This window comes from Anopheles marshallii, chromosome 3 (genome assembly GCF_943734725.1).
Source record: "Anopheles marshallii chromosome 3, idAnoMarsDA_429_01, whole genome shotgun sequence".
Classification (NCBI taxonomy): domain Eukaryota; kingdom Metazoa; phylum Arthropoda; class Insecta; order Diptera; family Culicidae; genus Anopheles; species Anopheles marshallii.
The window spans coordinates 64,934,874-64,951,753 of record NC_071327.1 but is presented as its reverse complement, the minus strand read 5'-3'; the positions used below and the strand labels follow the sequence as shown (position 1 = coordinate 64,951,753).

The 16,880-nt window shown below is 45.8% G+C and overlaps 4 protein-coding genes across 4 annotated transcripts; 2 read left to right on the top strand and 2 right to left on the bottom strand.

Moving 5' to 3' along the window:
• The first annotated feature begins 1,300 nt into the window (after positions 1–1,300).
• LOC128711750 (putative serine protease F56F10.1) lies at positions 1,301–2,881 on the top strand. The gene is made up of 2 exons (XM_053806636.1): positions 1,301–2,405; positions 2,469–2,881. Exons 1-2 carry the CDS (start codon positions 1,301–1,303, stop codon positions 2,879–2,881), a joined length of 1,518 nt encoding a protein of 505 aa, XP_053662611.1.
• A 155-nt stretch (positions 2,882–3,036) lies between these two features.
• On the bottom strand, positions 3,037–5,816 carry LOC128713020 (cilia- and flagella-associated protein 52). Its single transcript, XM_053807883.1, has 5 exons — positions 5,753–5,816; positions 4,796–5,679; positions 4,540–4,718; positions 3,637–4,465; positions 3,037–3,489 (listed from the first exon to the last, which is right to left on the bottom strand). The coding sequence occupies exons 1-5, from the start codon at positions 5,814–5,816 to the stop codon at positions 3,037–3,039; spliced, it is 2,409 nt and encodes an 802-aa protein (XP_053663858.1).
• Positions 5,817–7,419: 1,603 nt separating this feature from the next.
• LOC128711805 (NEDD8-conjugating enzyme Ubc12) lies at positions 7,420–8,417 on the bottom strand. Its single transcript, XM_053806692.1, has 4 exons — positions 8,309–8,417; positions 8,101–8,234; positions 7,870–8,037; positions 7,420–7,656 (listed from the first exon to the last, which is right to left on the bottom strand). The coding sequence occupies exons 1-4, from the start codon at positions 8,415–8,417 to the stop codon at positions 7,516–7,518; spliced, it is 552 nt and encodes a 183-aa protein (XP_053662667.1). The 3' UTR covers positions 7,420–7,515.
• Positions 8,418–9,323: 906 nt separating this feature from the next.
• Positions 9,324–14,703, top strand: LOC128712156 (ATP-dependent DNA helicase Q4). The gene is made up of 8 exons (XM_053807049.1): positions 9,324–9,425; positions 9,498–12,304; positions 12,372–12,582; positions 12,650–12,717; positions 12,792–13,448; positions 13,513–13,991; positions 14,061–14,380; positions 14,470–14,703. Exons 1-8 carry the CDS (start codon positions 9,324–9,326, stop codon positions 14,701–14,703), a joined length of 4,878 nt encoding a protein of 1,625 aa, XP_053663024.1.
• The last annotated feature ends 2,177 nt before the right edge of the window (positions 14,704–16,880 follow it).

The following is a 16,880-nucleotide window of genomic DNA, read 5'->3' as shown; positions in this document are numbered from 1 at the left end:
GAGATCACGAGATTTGATATGCGTGTTCGGTTATATTTTTCCAAACCACACAGGACAGACACCGTTTCCGCCGTGACAGCCGTACCTCGCCGGGATGGTAGCTTCTCCTCCGGAACACCCTTATCAAACCGTGGGATGCGTGAACCGATGATGAATAATGGTCGCGCAACGGGGATTCGCCCTTGCAGTCTTACTCCAGTTCAGACACCAACGGGCAAAGGTGTGTGCGCAGTGGGACACTATTTTTCACACACAGGCTTATTTTCCCGTTCCGTTTTTTTCGAACACCAATTACGCTTCGCACGCACGCACGAAAAACACGACGATTACACACAGGTTTGCCTTGGAATGAGGGATCTTTTCTTCTTTTTTATTGTACGGACTTTTTTAAGCCACTTTCAATTGCCACTGGCATATGTGCGCGTCGAGCTCGGACTAGAGTAGTGGGAATAGCTATCTTTCTCCCTTATTCCTATTGTCCAGTCGCATCACCTGCACGTTGTTGTGCTCTCTTTCTTTCGAAGTCCATGAAACGTCAAGCATCTTACCACAAGGTATCTAGACAAAGGTAGTACTGAAAACATCTCGTTTCTTTTCGCCGATTATCGCGGTAGGCGGTTGTCAAAGACGAACTCTTTTTTTCTCTTTCGCACTTGCAGGTTTCACTTTCGCTTGGTGCTTCTCTTTCGTTCGTTCGCGCAGGCATCTCCAAAAACTTTGGACTAGATTTAAAAAATACGTTCAAATCATCTGTACTAAAAATGTCCTCCTAATTTGTCTTGAAAAAATAGTAAAAATACGTTTTTTTTAATCATTAACCTAGTCGTTCTTCGTAGTTTATTGTTTTTCAAAACAGTATATCTTATGCACAGGCTAGTTAAAGCCTGTGAACTTAGAATATCGGACATAGTAGCAAAAAAAATCATTCGGTAATTCGGTCGTTATCTAGGAAAGCTGTCCTCCCATAAGAATATATCCTCCCATTCTCGGCATAACGTGGGGACCAATAGGAAACAAAGGGCAACAAACTGCAAGGGCTGGTCGGTCGCATACAAATTCGATTAGCCTGTTGGTCGCTGCAACACAGGGTCAATGTGAGAGAGAAAGAGAAAATTGATAATAGTTATCAGCGTAGGGATTTGTTTAAAACAACGCTTGGCGGTCAGAACAACCAGCAGTGGTTATTCGCAGCACACGGTATACGGTCAGCCGATCAGTGCGTTTGGAACGTGTTCCCATTTTTCTTCATTTGTCCAGTGTCACTCAACATCCCGTGTATTCTGCTCAAGCCATTTGCAAAATGGCTAACAAATCATATATTTTAACCTTCCTGTGCGTCATTCTATTGTTCGGCGATGGCGAGGTTAATGGATTGCGTAGATTTTGGCGTGGCAAAATGTTCCAAACCGATGCTCCGAGTCGTGTGACAGATTCAATGTTATACACTGCGGGGCACCGCGCAGTTCCCGATCTGTGGTTCGAGCAACAACTTGATCACAACGATCCTACAAATGCAGCGACATGGAAGCAGCGGTACTACGTTAACGACGAGTTCTTCAACGCGTCCGACTCCAATGCGCCTGTGTTTCTCATGATCGGTGGTGAAGGTGAGGCGACGGCACGTTGGATGCACGAAGGTGCATGGATCCATTACGCAAAAGCACACGGGGCCCTGTGCTTCCAACTCGAGCATCGATACTACGGCAAAAGTCACCCGACGGAGGATCTTTCAACGAGCAACCTGGCATTCCTAACCTCTGAACAGGCACTCGCAGACCTGGCATATTTCATCGTGGCCATGAACGAAAAGTATCAACTGCAGCCACATCAAAACCGCTGGATCGCTTTCGGTGGCTCTTATCCTGGTTCGCTTGCTGCGTGGCTAAGAGAAAAGTATCCTTCCCTAGTGCATGGATCTATCAGTTCAAGTGGTCCGTTGCTGGCTAAGATTGATTTTGCCGAGTATTACGACACCGTCACCCGTTCGCTCGCCCGCTACTCAACGGATTGCGTTGATGCTGTACGCAGTGCCTTCCAACAGGTGGAAACACTTCTCAAGCACATGATCGGACAACGTACGCTTAACGACAAATTCAAGCTTTGTGATCCGGTCGAAAAATCGATCGCAAATCCACTAGACATTGCTAGTTTGTTCGAGGCAATTGCGAGTAATTTTGCTGGTGTGGTACAGTACAACAAGGACAACAGTCCGCATAGTTCTTTGACGATCGATGAGGTGTGTGACGTAATGGTGAACCAGAGCATAGGGGCACCGGTGAGTCGGCTAGCAGAGGTAAACTTGATGCTGTTGGAGCTGTCCAATATGACCTGTCTGGATTATAAGTACGATAAATCTGTACAGGAGTTAAGGAATACTTCGTGGGATTCTACTGGAGCCGCCGGAGGTAAGAATTAATCTGGAAGTGAGCAAGAAAACAGCATAATATGAACGTACATTTTCACTCTAGCACGGCAATGGACTTACCAAACATGCAACGAATTCGGATTCTACCAGACGTCCAACAACGTCAGCTTTGTGTTTGGTGATCGCTTTCCAGTAGAGTTCTTTATTCGCCAATGCGTCGATGTATACGGGGCACGGTTTGGTTCGCAATCACTTGCAAGGGGCGTCTTCCGTACGAATACCATTTACGGTGCTCTTGATCCGGCAACAACCAATGTCTTGTATGTTCATGGCAACATCGATCCCTGGCACCGGCTGGGACTGACGGAAAGCAACGACATTCATATGCCAACCATTCTGATCGACGGTACCGCGCACTGTGCGAACATGTACGAACCAAAGGACAGTGATCCTCCGGAACTGAAACAAGCCCGCTTGGAAATCGATACCTTTATTACGAATCTACTGGCAATGTAAAGTGGATTACAAAATGTAACCAGAAGAAAAAAGCTTGTTTATAAAAGCGAAAATCCTACAAAATACACGGAAACTGTTGTAAAAACGATACTTTTTTACAATGATAATTTGTTTCGGTCGAAATAAATGTCTAATATTCCGTTCCCGATGGAGGTTCATTTGGAACCTTTCTCTCCTAAATTCGCAAAAGGTGATTGTTCCGAAAGACGATTCTGACTTCCGGTGGAATGCTGCGATCGTGTTTCCCACTGTTCTGGATCACCATCCGCTAGGGAAGCTGTATCAACGCACGGATCGATCGTCGGCTGTGCGTTTGGGTCGATCGCTGGACATTCGGCAATCTGGCTCGAGCGCGTAGACTTCCCAGAAGCATGCACACGTATGTCCTCGCTGTTGCGTGCCGCTCCGGGTATGTTGATACCACGCGCACCGGACGATAGTGGGGTCGTTTTACGGGACGCATCGCGCGAAGCTGCTGGTTGTGAGGACGAACTTTTGACTGGCTTGTTTACGGCGGTAGTCGGTGTCGGTGGCTTCAGCGCTTTAGCCGTAGGCTGTTCGTCGTTAGTGGGCTTCGAAATATCGTCAGGTATTTTAATATGAAACTTCTGCAAAACGGAAAGTGAATAGAACCGTGGTATTGCGTCAACGAAACGTGTTACATCACATGGATTAAAATTAATCCCCAATATGCAAAACAGTGCAGAAAAGCGTAAATCGATACCGCGTAATAAAATTACATAAAATACACCCACCTCCGGAACTTTCCAAACAAAGATACCTCCATCGCTGGAACCGGTCACCAGGAACTTCCCGTTCGGGCTGTAGCGTGCGGACGTGATGGCACTTGCATGGCCAATGCCAACTGCAACCTCCACACCGAGTTGATAGTTCCACAGACGCACAATCTGATCCGTTCCGGCCGAAACGAAGTACTCGCCCATCATATTCATGTCGATCGCATTGATCGGCCCCGATTTCGATCCTTCCACCTCCCGCACTAAACTGCCATCGTAAGCTTCCCAGTAACCGATAAGCTTATCCGAACCGGCCGTCAATATCTGTACACCGGTCGGAAAATACTGTGCAGCAATGAATTGGGTGTGCGCAAAGATCACGTGCTTCCGGGTGAGTCGTATCAGATCCCAAATCACGCACGATCCATCCCGTGACGCTGAGACTACCTCCGTGTCGTAGTTGTTGATGTGTACCGATTCAATCGGACCGTAATGCTCCTTTAGCACTCCGATCAAGCTCTGTACGTACGGATCGATCTTCCATACGCGTACTTGACCTTCAATGCCACCGCTGACCACAATCTTACCGTTGCTAGTTACCGCCACCGATGAGCATCCTTTGTTGTGCGCATTCGGAATGGCATAGATCAACTTACCGGTCAGTGGCGTAAAGGCACGAATCACACCATCGTTCCAGGCGGAAATAATGCTCTTTCCATCGCGGCTAAACACGATCGACGAGGAGGCAAAGTTGGGCACCACAATGCGCAAGAGTTCCTGCATTTTAGATGTAGACCAAATACGAATTGATTCGTGGCTGGCCGTAGCAAACACTAGCGAGAAGTTGCTGCAAGAGGACGGAGAAAGAGTTGTTTAGGTCGATGGTTATGTAGACCTCGTAAATTGAACTAACGAACTTACTAAGGAAATGCTATATCATAGACGGCATTCGTGTGACAGGTTTTAAGAAGTCGCAAACTGGACGAAAAGTTTGCCAACTCCAGTGAGTATATCTCGCAACCGTTCGTACCAATCAGAAGGGTTTTTCCATTGCGAATCTGAAGCGAAGTGATCACACCATCAATTTTTGTGTATTGAAGCTGAAATGAAAGAGGGAAAAATGAATATTAAGTGATATCTTCATCAAATTGTACCCCACACGGTACGAGATGCTTACGGATTTCAGCTCAGGCCACGTTGGACCGCGATAGTTCTTAAAGTTGCAATTACGCTCCTGCACCATATCGATCGTTCCGTCCCCGGCACCGATAATAAGCTTTCCATCCGGCAGCAGCAGCAAATCACGCACTCCGTAGTGATATTTTTCACAATCTTTCCCAGGCGGTTTTTTAGCATTGTGTTTCCCAAAGCACCCCAGCAGTACGGGCATTTTGTCCTGCGAAGGATCGCTTGGGTTTGGATTGCAGTTGAGATTGATCTTTACAATATCACCGCTCATCGTTCCAACGTACAGTATGTCATCGTTCGGTGAGATACGCATTCCGGTGAATTCTCTTCGCAGCTTTCCCACCGCCACGTCTTGCACCGTGAGCCGCTTGCGCTCCCGATCAATGTTCCACACGCGCAAATTCTGATCGCCACCGGAGACGAACGTCGTAAACCGCTTGTTCAAGCTGGCCACCTTTGTCGCTTCGCCGGTCGTTTCCTTTGTGGCTATCGTACCGCAAATCGCTGTCCGTTGTTCAATATCCCACACAATGATGGACCCACAGTCCTTACCGCCGAGACTGACCAGAAATTGATCGTTTGAAGAAAAGCACAACGATTGCACCCGTACGCGATGCAGCTCGTGTCGGGAGATTTCCTTCCGCGTTTCCCAATCCCACACGATCACAAACGCCCGAAATCCCATGTGATTCGATTGACCCGAGGCAACCATCCGTCCGCTGGTGGAAATGTCCAGCGTGGAGATGGTGTTCGTATGGCCCCGCAAAAACGATTGCTTGTTCGTAGCGCACTCGTAGATTGATATTTCATTTCCCAGCGGAAACACTAGATGACGCTGATCGGGATGCACTCGAAGTCCGCACACAACGTGCCCTGGGCAAGTAAAACGAAAAATTACATCAGTAGTTGTTATTTTTAGCACTAAAAAACAAATTCTTTACACTACCATCGAATCCAATGATTGCGGAGGGCTCCAGGTTCATCATTTCTGTAGGTTCTTCGACAGACATCTTGCGGGATTGGAATGCAACGACGCTTAGTACGAGAATCCTTTTTTCCGCACTGCAATCCGTAGCACCTACGAAAAGACTGTGCAATTTTTAGTGTACAAACTACCTTTAGCTGCACCTGGTTGTTGTGAAACCAGCCTACATAGTTACCGATGGTTGCCAATGCTACAGGTTGGCCTGGCAACACTCCCCCCCTTGTCTAGATTGTTTTCCATCGCTCGGTGAAGGAATTACGTCCAAGCGCACGCAACAAGTGGTTTTATCGATATTTGTACGTCCTTTATGTAAAATTATGCATATTATTTACGAGGCGCATAAAAAAGAAATAACATATCTCAATGGGAAACGCAGTACATTTTTACGACGATTTGGTTTCAGATAAAATTGATAAGGCCATCATAGTTGAACGTTACTGTAAATATGCGAACTTAAGATCGAAATTCTATATGCTAATGAAGTTATAATAAACAGCACTGAATATAATTTCATTTCCTGTTTTCATCGTTTATTTTCTGTTTTTTTGTTTATTATCCTATGTATTCTTTATGCCAAGATTTGTTTGTTGTTATTTGCATTAATTTGGGGGCGATCGCATTTCCTGTTCTATTAATTTTTCGCTATTGTATTTGTAAGGTGTTTGCTTTCCAATTTAGATAAAACGATTGGCAAATGGCAATGTTGAAGATCGCTTTGGAGCCGTGTCTCAACAATGGCAGTCACTATTAACTCAAGAGTATAACGAGGATTGCGAAACATCCTGCCCTTTTGCTAAGTGTTTATTGGACAATTTGAATCTATCATACTATCGTTCACGATTAACCACTAACTCTAGGTATGAGAATGGGACACAATCTTCGTTATTATCACTAAAGAGTAACTCCAGCTATATACCATGTTTTTTTTCTGTCGACGATACCTCGCCGTAGAGGTTCATTTCGCGTTTTTGGGGAGAGCATGCTTATTCATCCTTCTCGAAACTCTAAGAAATTGTGCCTTTGATCAACTGATCCAAGCTGTGCAAGCAGGGACAGCATCTCCGTCCGCAATTTTCAACGTGTACCTTCGATAGAAGAAACGCACGCATGCACACACAACTTCCAGACAGATAATGTACAGGTAAGACGTGTCGTATGTGTGTGGTTCTGTGTTCTCCACTGTTTTCCTCTCAATTTTTCCAAGCTATTTACCATGCAGCGAATGGTTTTCCCAGTGTATTTGCTTTGAGCTGCATCTTGTGCCCTTTCGCTATCTAAACATGGTGCTCTCTCTCGTTCCAGTTCCTGTATTGTTCACTCCTCACACTCTCTACTGTTTGTCGGTAGAAATTTCATCACAATCTACAAGGCCAAACCTACAGCTTCCTTCTGATGCAAACGAACGGCGTTTGTGTGTGTTTGTATCCTTTCGAAACTCCTGGTCCTTGTATCTGCTTTTTTGTTTATCGTTACTACATCGTTGCAGTCTGGTGCATTAATGGGTCTCTATCCTGTGAATATTCTGGATCTCGATTCTCGGCTATTTAGGGCTTGGTTTGCATTTGCTGGGGGTTTGTCTTTGCAACTCGTTTTGGGCTTTCGACTCGCAACCATGCTTGTTCGTGGCATTTTTAATTATAATTAAAGTCTATATAATAGCGCCCACCAATCGTAAGAATAATTAAATAAACGCAACATGTAAGTGTTAATTTCGAATTTATATATCACTTGAGACAGCGCTGGAAGTACGTCGCGCCAATATAGTTGCCGCGCATCGCTTTGAAAACATTGTGCTCGAACAGACGTCGATTGGTTTGCAACACTTCAGCAGCTTCCCGGTTGAGCGGATCCTCCGGATTCGGTTCCTAATTGGGTACGATTGAGCATCGGGAATATTCAGTACAAGCTAACACTACCTGCGATCCAAGCACAACTTTGCCGAGGATCGCCGTACATATGCACAATGCAGGGTTCAAAGATCGTGTTTGAACTTTTGGCACCAGTTCCGATTACGCAGCAGCGCTGCAAGCTTTGATTTTTTTTTGCGAAATAGAAACAGAGTTGTGACATCTACTTACCAAGAACAAGTACTGCAATCCATACACGATCGAGTTAATCGTTAGTACCGGTTTCCAGTCTTCGCGTAGAATGTTCAAGCAAACATTACCCTCTAGGTCTATGTTTGGATGGTAGACCTGGGTTTCACACTTGACCTTCGGAGGTTCGTGAGGGTAGTTCGGTCCAACCTAAAAAAAAAAGCGGGCGGATTAAAACCACCATGCTCAAGTATTTAGCGACTGGTTACATACCTTAAAGTTGAACACGAAACGACCTCCCTTATAGAAGCCCTCATCCGGACAGATGATAAGCTTGAAGTTTAGCAAATCGTCCGGGTCTGGGAACTCGGTGGCACACGTCTTCGGAAGGTTCAGCTCATTGATATCTATCGAAACATGACGAAAGGGTCGTAAAATGCTTTGGATCATTTGCCTCCAGGTATCGGCAATTCAAACAAACCTTTAGTGATTCGCAACTGTGCAGCAGTGAAAGTTTTCTTCTGTCCTCCGGCCTTCGGTGTTGCTTCACCATCTTTCTTTTGTTGTTTGAGGGAGAATAGTTTAATCATCGCTGGTGGTGGTTTGGCTTATGCGACAGGACGGTAATCAATGCAACGGACAGTAACACGGTGCAACAGCTTCTCAAACCACGGATTCCCGTGAAGGTAAAACCTGCTGGTTCGATCGCTTTGTTGTTGGTGGTTTTCGGGTGCTCCTGCTACTTCCGTCGTAACACTTCGCATACAGCAAGAAGGTCAATTCATGGGAAAGAGAAACGGAGTACACACGGTTACGGTGAATTCTCTTACAAGCCACCGGGTCGGAATGGCTGTGCAATTCACTTGTCCGTACGCGCTGTTTGCACCTGGTTTGTTCTGTAAAACACGAAACAAATTTAACAACGCGTATATTTACGAATTTTTAGTTAATATTTTCACTATTTTGCTAGCGTTTTGTTAAATAGCCATATTTGTTGTGACAGCTACGCTATCCAGTGATGTTTATGCTACGACGCTCAAGACTTGACTGGGAAAGAACATCACCAATCATTAGAAAACGTTTATTTCTTCTTTGAAAATGAATTCCGATTTTAAAGCAATTATTTTCAATAGCAACCGTAATTTTAACATGTATCAAATTGATTTTTTAATTGTAAAAAGGCTTGGTGCTCGGAAGGGCATACCGTTTGATCGATGAGTTTGTTAGTCGATTATTCGATTTCAGACGGGTTTGGCATTTGTTTCGAGAGAGAGAGAGAGTATTGTGTAGACGCGACTTGAGCAGTGCTCTCAATTCTCTCTGGTTTGTTTTGTTTTGATTGTCGTTTCGCGCCAAACGGAACCAGTTCGCTCGGATTGTACAAGTAGGAAAAATTGCAACGTTTTCAGAATTTACTTTTGTTCTTAAACATTTAGGCAAAACGTTAAACATTTACGCTTAATGTGATAATAGTGCATGTTTGTTGAAGCAATATAATGGAAGATCAGGTGTTTCGGGCAAAATACCAAAAGTGCAAGTATCGGGTAAAGCAATGGGAAAAAGAGTTCAAGAAAAAATATGGCCGAATTCCGTCGAAGGTAAATGGCAGTAGTTTGTGGCACCCTCTAAAATTCGTTCTAATACAAATGTGTGTATGTACTTGTTTGTAGCTGGATATTCGTGACTCACCAAGTGAGATTAAAAATTCGTACAAAATGTACTACCAGCTGAAAACGACACTTTTAAAGAACACCCTACTGGAAGCGCTGGATGATGATGACGATTTCGACGGATCCTTAATGTCCCAAGAGTCCAGCTTTTCGCAAGAACCAAGCGACGTTACGGTCACGTTACTCTCCGGTACAATCTTGAACGATAGCGCAATGTCGGAAGGAAACTCCTCGATGACCAGTTTGCTTACTAAACCGATCGCTAGTACCAGATCCGACTCAAACTTTGAAGCCGAAAAGATCGAGCAGCACAATTTGATCGCTTGGCAGGGTGAGAAAAGTCGTAAAAGTGTTCAAATGGCCTCTAAGGCACAAAAAGAAGACGTTGTGCAAACAGCAAAACCGGTAGCGCTTAAAGGAATCCAACTGATGCCACAATCCAGTTTGTTGATTCCGAAGCGCAATCCTCGTAAATCTGTATCACGAAATTCGCTCGGTCTTTCATCACAGAGCAGTTTAACCGGATTCAATGGAAATGAAAGCAAGATTGTACTTCCCGACCTAGAAACCCTGCTTATGGCCAAGTCGAAGGAGCTGGAATGTAATGTTGCGAAAGTGGAAGAAAAGCTTTCTGCACCACCATTGGTGCCTACGGCCAGCGAACCGATTAATCAGCTCGACGAACGATGGCTAAACCGGCAATCAGGAGCTTCAGCTGAAAGTGGCGCTCCTGTTATTAGCACTAATAGCGATCGTACAGCGAATACCACTAACTTTGGATTGCGAAATATAAATCTAGCCTCGTTGTCATCGGCGACAAGCTTCGGTATGTCGTCGTTAAGTGTTACGGAGAAAAGCGGCGTGGAAGCGTCACCAAAATCGTTACCAGTTGAAGCAGGCGTTCAAAACACTGCGTACGATGCAGTGATGCAGTCGGATTCGGACGGGGTAATAGAAAACTCCGAAGACGAATCGACAAAAACGTCCCCCGGGATGCTGCACATCGCTAAAAAGCGTAAAATTTTTACTGCCATCAACCGAAGCACGGAAGAAGCACGTGTGGAAAAGGAAACACAACCTTCGGGTGATCCGGAACATTTAGTCGTGAAGCAAAAAAAGGACCTAGAAAATCTAGACCCGAAGGCGGTTGAGATAGAGCAAAATGAGACAACAAAACAGGTGACAAAGAAACGGGGAGTAAATAAAAAGGTTTCCAAACCCAAATCGAAACAAATCGCTAAAAGGCGTCAAGAAAAAGCCAAATCTGTTGTTGTCCCGAGGGCCCGACCGAAACGTTCGAACGCTAGAAAAGTAGCCACCTATACAGATGCAACGTTGGAAGGCATGGAAGCCGAGCCTGAGCAGGGATTTTCGTCTGATGATGCGGACAAAGATCCCGATTATAAGGAACAGAAGGACGAGAAGGATCATGAAGAACTTGAGTCTGATCAGGAAGATGAACCGAAGAAACGTTCACCACCAAAACAGGTGAAACTTCCGAAGAAACAAACAAATCGGGTACGGCGGACGGTTAAAAACTCAAAGGTCATTTCACCGAAACTTAGTCCCGGTTCATCTAAACCTGTCGCCAGAGGTAGAAAACCGAAACTAGTCACACAGCGTAAGATCGATGTAGATGAGGATGACGCCCCTGTGGACGAACCCCAAGAGTACGTACCCGAGTTTGGGCTTGATCGACTGAAAAGCATTCCACGAGTCGATATTAATGAACTGGTGCGGGATGCAAAAATTGCAAACAGTTTCATTGTGGGTGCCACGGGTGGTTCTGCAATCGCAGGAACTTCTGGTCGAACGGATGCTTCTTCGACGAGCGGCAATGATAAGGCACTGCGTAAAAAGCTGGCAGCTGGCAAGCAGAATGAGAATTTCGTTCGCATCGACTTGCGAAAGAAAAAGTTTGTCAAGGGCAAGAAAACGATCAACTTCAGCCGTTACAAAAAATCGCAATGGAAGGCAAAAAAGATCGCTGCCCTGAGCGGTCCCGACATGGATATGCGCGGTTGTGATGGCGGTGTACTGATGTGCTTTCAGTGTGGTGGCTCTGGTCATATGGCGTTTCAATGCAAGAAACCAATTGAGGACAAGTTGCTCCCTTACGATGAGGATACGATTGAAGATTCCGCATTTCCTACGCTCGAAGAAGCGGAAGCAATGGTCAAATCACAAACGGTTGTGGTGCATTCAAATCGTATCGATAGCCTACCACCGGCTGCAAATCCTACTTGGAAGGAAGACGAGGAAGAACGAATGACGAAATCCTTACACAAGGAGGACGGAAAGGAAGACCCAATAGATCCGGAAGGCTTGGAAGATGAGTTTGAAGAAGAAAAGAGCATAAAGCAACTAGAGAATGAACCTTCTAAATTGGCATATATTGGCCATAAAATACCGGAAGATTTTCTTAAACAATCCAAACTTCTGGAAGCGACCGTTTCGGGTGGGTTCAAGGGTGTGATAGAGCCGCTTTACGTCCAGCAAACGGACGGTGAGCTCCCATCGACGCCTTCGGAAGTTTTCGATGCTTTGCACATGTTTGGTCACAAAAATTTCCGCCATGGTCAGGAACGGGCCGTAATGCGTGTGCTGTGTGGGATGTCCACACTTGTGACGCTCAGCACAGGAGCGGGAAAATCGCTTTGCTATCAACTTCCAGCGTATCTTTATCGTCGAAAGCGCAACTGCATTACGCTGGTGATATCTCCACTCGTGTCCCTGATGGAGGATCAGGTTCACGGAATGCCCGACTTTCTCAATGCTCACTGCCTACACACAAATCAGACACCTAAGTAAGCAAATGTGACGTAATATTACTCTTTAACCATATTTTCTTATGTATGCGTGTTTGTGCTTTAGGGTCCGTGATCAAACGATGCAAGCGATAAACGCCGGGGAAGTAGACATTCTTCTGATCTCTCCGGAAGCGGTCGTATCGGGTGAAAAATCGACTGGGTTCGGATCGTTGCTGCGGCAGCTTCCACCAATAGCCTTTGCCTGTATCGATGAAGCTCACTGTGTGTCCCAGTGGAGTCACAATTTTCGTCCAAGCTATTTGATGATTTGCAAGGTGGGTGAAACGCACGAGAGAACACATCTTTTATAACTCACCCTTTATACAATATTATTTCCATCAGGTTTTAAAAGAAAAGCTAGGCGTTAAGACGATTTTAGGGCTTACCGCAACGGCCACCGTCCAAACGAGGCAAGTATAAAAGCGAGGCACATCGTTTCGATGGAATGAGAAAATTTATAACGCGATCGTGACATTCTTTCCAGACAAAGTATCGTTTCTCATCTTGCGATACCGGACGGACTGCGGGGAATAATTAGCGATATACCGCTTCCCGACAATCTGCTGCTGACTGTTTCACGTGATGTTAACCGCGATGTGGCGCTGGTAGAACTGCTTCAATCGGACCGATTTAGTTCTCTTCAATCAATTATCGTGTATTGTACGCGACGAGACGACTGCGAACGGGTGGCATCATTTGTACGCACCTGCTTCCAGGATGCAGCACGCGCAGCGGCCGAAGCAAACGCGCACAAGCGCAAGCGTTTAAACTACGTTGCGGAACCGTACCATGCCGGTATGGCAGCATCTCGCCGTCGCACGATACAGAACGCGTTCATGAGCGGGGAGCTGCGTATTGTTGTGGCCACGATCGCGTTCGGTATGGGTATTAACAAAGCGGACATTCGTGCCATCATTCACTACAACATGCCGAAAAACTTTGAAAGCTACGTGCAAGAGGTGGGTCGTGCTGGACGCGACGGATTGCTATCCCACTGCCATCTGTTTCTCGACAATAAGGGCAACGATCGGAACGAGCTGCGCCGATTCATTTACGCGAACTCTATCGATCGTCACGTGATCAGGAAGCTGCTGCAAAAAATCTTCGTACCGTGCGCATGCGCAAAGATACTCAAGAATAAGTTGGTGGTACTTTGGTTTGGTTTACAGAGATCTGTTACTTTTACGATTTTGTTACCTTTACAGAGATCTAGCTCAGGATTTGCATGAGGAATTGAGGGCAGTCAACGGAATCGACTGGGACGCATGCTTCGAAGAGATTCCGCCAACCGATGGAATAATGCAAACTGTTCCTCGGAAACGTTTGTGCCCGGGGCACGAAATATGCTTTCCAATAGAATCTACCGTGCAGCAGCTGGATATTCCAGAAGAAAATATTGCGACATTTCTTTGCTACTTGGAGCTGGATGATCAGCGCTACATAAAGGCGCTCAGTCCGGCCTACACCATGTGCAAGGTAATGTCGTATGGTGGCGCACGACCGTTACGCCACGCTGCTAAGGAATGTGCCCCGCTGGCGATGGCATTTGCACTCGATCTGAAACGTGGCATCTCGCATGCTACCTCAACTGTTATTGAGTTTCCAGTCATTGACGTAGCATCCGCCATCGGTTGGGACAGCGGAGTGGTCAAACATCAGTTGAAGAATCTGGAATGGACCACGGGTATTAATTGACAGGCTGTTTCTCTTCCAAAACTCTGCAATGCTCTAATTTTTGCAATTCTCTTTGCAGTAAATAATGTACGCAAACGATCACCATTATCGGTGGTGTTCTTTGATCTCGGATTTCGAATTCGTGCTCCTGGTGATTTAACGGACGAAGAATTGGATCAAGCACTAGATGGGCTTTACGAACGTGTTACCCGTCAGGAGCGTACTCAGCTAGCCCAACTTCAATACATTTCGGATGCACTAAACTCGGTATGTTTTAACACTATCGGTCCGATAAGTCGAGTGGATTGTCCCAGCGGACCGTCGGAGAAGTTGAAAACGATCGTGAGAAGATATTTTACGACTGATATTAGCAAAGAAAATATAGAAATCATTCCCGAGGTAAGTATCATCAGCTAATGTAACCTTTTTTTGACTATGTTGTTTGCTAAATTGGGAGAACGATTGCGTTTTCTTCTTTTCTACACCAGCCGGACGATACAACGGACGAGCAGCTGATAGCGGATATTCGTACTACAATCTGCCGCTATCCGGAAAATAACTTTACGGGACGCGCAATAGCTAGACTATTTCACGGCGTGCAGAGCCCTAATTACTCAGCATTGGTTTGGTCGAGGTCGAATTTCTGGCGTTCGTATACCAAAACTGATTTCAACCGAATTGTGCGCTTGGCCAATGCGGAAATCGTACGAATGAGGACTTGAGTTGGGTGGTAGTGTGGTAGCGAAAGTTGAATTTCCTGAAGAAAAAAAACTCTTTGGGAACTACGCGCCGTCGGTATAAAACCGAAGAAATAAAAGTTACTCTGTTACTTTTCAATTAAAATTTAAATTTGTAAACCACCAGCGAAAAGGCAACAAACCGAACTGGATCGATGAACATCGTCAACCACGCACTGTAAACAAAGCGCTGCTGTCAAAGGCTTCATCTCGAATACTCTCGTGGGGAAAACAAAGTTTGTTTCGATGAAAATTGCATTATTCATAACCAGGCACGGTCGGGTACTAGTTTTCTGCAATCATTTGCAACCAAAGTGAGTTATCGTCAGCCGAGCTAAAGGTGCGTACATGAGCCTGCATACGCCGTTCGCAACAAGAACCACAAAGAAATTTTACCAAAGTGTGTGTGCGCGCGTGTGCAAAAGTGTGTTGTTTCTTATCAATTGTCAAACAGTTGAGAAAAGCAACCACACGAACAATCGGCACAGTTTCCGTCGAATTCTCGACACGCACGGGTCCTTTGCTCTCCGGGTGGATTTGGGGGGTGGTCGTGGCTATCTCGTACGGGTTCGAATCTGCCTCTACTGCAATGAAATAGGTTCCTTTGGCGGAAAAGACGCCTCGTGTGTGTGTGTGGTGTAAATCAGAACAGCTAAAGTGCTGGCAGGAAGAAAAACGTAGTGTGGCCGCGCAGTACAAAAATCATAGAGTGGTGGTGTTGGCGTGGATTTTCGCGGGTGTCTTCTTTAACGGGTTGCACATTAACGAGCACACAGTGCTTGCAGGGTCGTGAGGCATATTGATATAGTACACAAGCAGTACGCTATTCCTTTACAACGTGCACCAACAGTGGCCAAATAGTGTTCTACGCGTTTGCGGAAACGGTAACCAATCAAAGAAAGAGGTGCGTCATTAATTGGGCACATTATTCGCGGCCCTAATATCTTGAGCAATTCCAGCAACTCTCTACCACGTTGAACTTGTAGGTCAGTGAGGAAATTTCTCGATTGCTCTAGGACACGGTGTCTTCGATAGACGATTGGAAAACGATTATTTCTGGGATAGCGCTGTCCTTGGCATCGAGATACCCAAGCAGGCCAAGGATTTAACAACGTTGCTAGAGTCGACAAGGAAACAAGTTAGTCTGTGGGAATGGGTAATCCGTGTGTACAAACACTTCTTGGTGCGTGAAAAATTGTTTGCAAGAATCTCATCTACTCATCCCTATTGTAGCCATGATTGATCCCGATATGTTGAATAGATCTAGCTTCTATCTGGGACGTTCGGTCACAAGCACGCGTCCATCATGTCCCACCATCCACCTTACCCCACTTAACAGGCCTGCCTTTTATTACGGCTTCGCATATTTTGTTCTCCACTAAGCACCAGCAGAGAACGCGCTGATATCCAAACGCTATAGCCGGGTGGAAGTGTAGCTGCTGGTGGAATTGGTGGAATGATGCGGAACACGGAGACACAACCAGCGCTCTTTGTCGCGCTCGCTCGCGTACCAATCTTTCTTTGACTTGGCGTTTTCCCACCCGTCCCGTACTAGTGCTAGAAACAATTTTGCACTCGGTACCAGCCGGAAAAGAAACAAAGCAATAGCAAAGAGAGGGCGCAAAGCAAAGCAACGTAGAAAAAACGCGTGTTCACGCGTCTCTCTAGCATACCGAGCTGATGGTGTCATAAAAAAAAAAGACTAGATCCGTAATCGTGGTCTTCGTCGGAGGCCCTCTACCCAAATGGCTCTAGGAGTCAGAAGTAGGAGGCAACGAAAAGTCATACCGCTGCGAAGCACTGGGGTAACCCCAACGTAGAGAATTCTCTTACGTCAGCTGCTGTGCAAGTTAATGTTGATGATGAAGTACACAACAAACCAGGCCCTAGGCTGCGGGAACTGAATATCGCAGCAATCGTACGTTTCGGCCGTCAAACGTACGAATTATAATGAAGCATGGCATCGGTTAAAAATGAAGGAATACCAACCGGTTGCAAGTGGATTCGGGTATGCCCTGGAAAAATGGAGAGAGCATTCGGGAGTCACAAATCTCTCTTTGTGTTTGCTCTTGGTATCGTAGCATAGCAGCAAAAGGAAACGCATTATCCGGGAAAACTCATTACTCGGATGGAAATTCACTGTCAACTGTGCGCACTTAGCA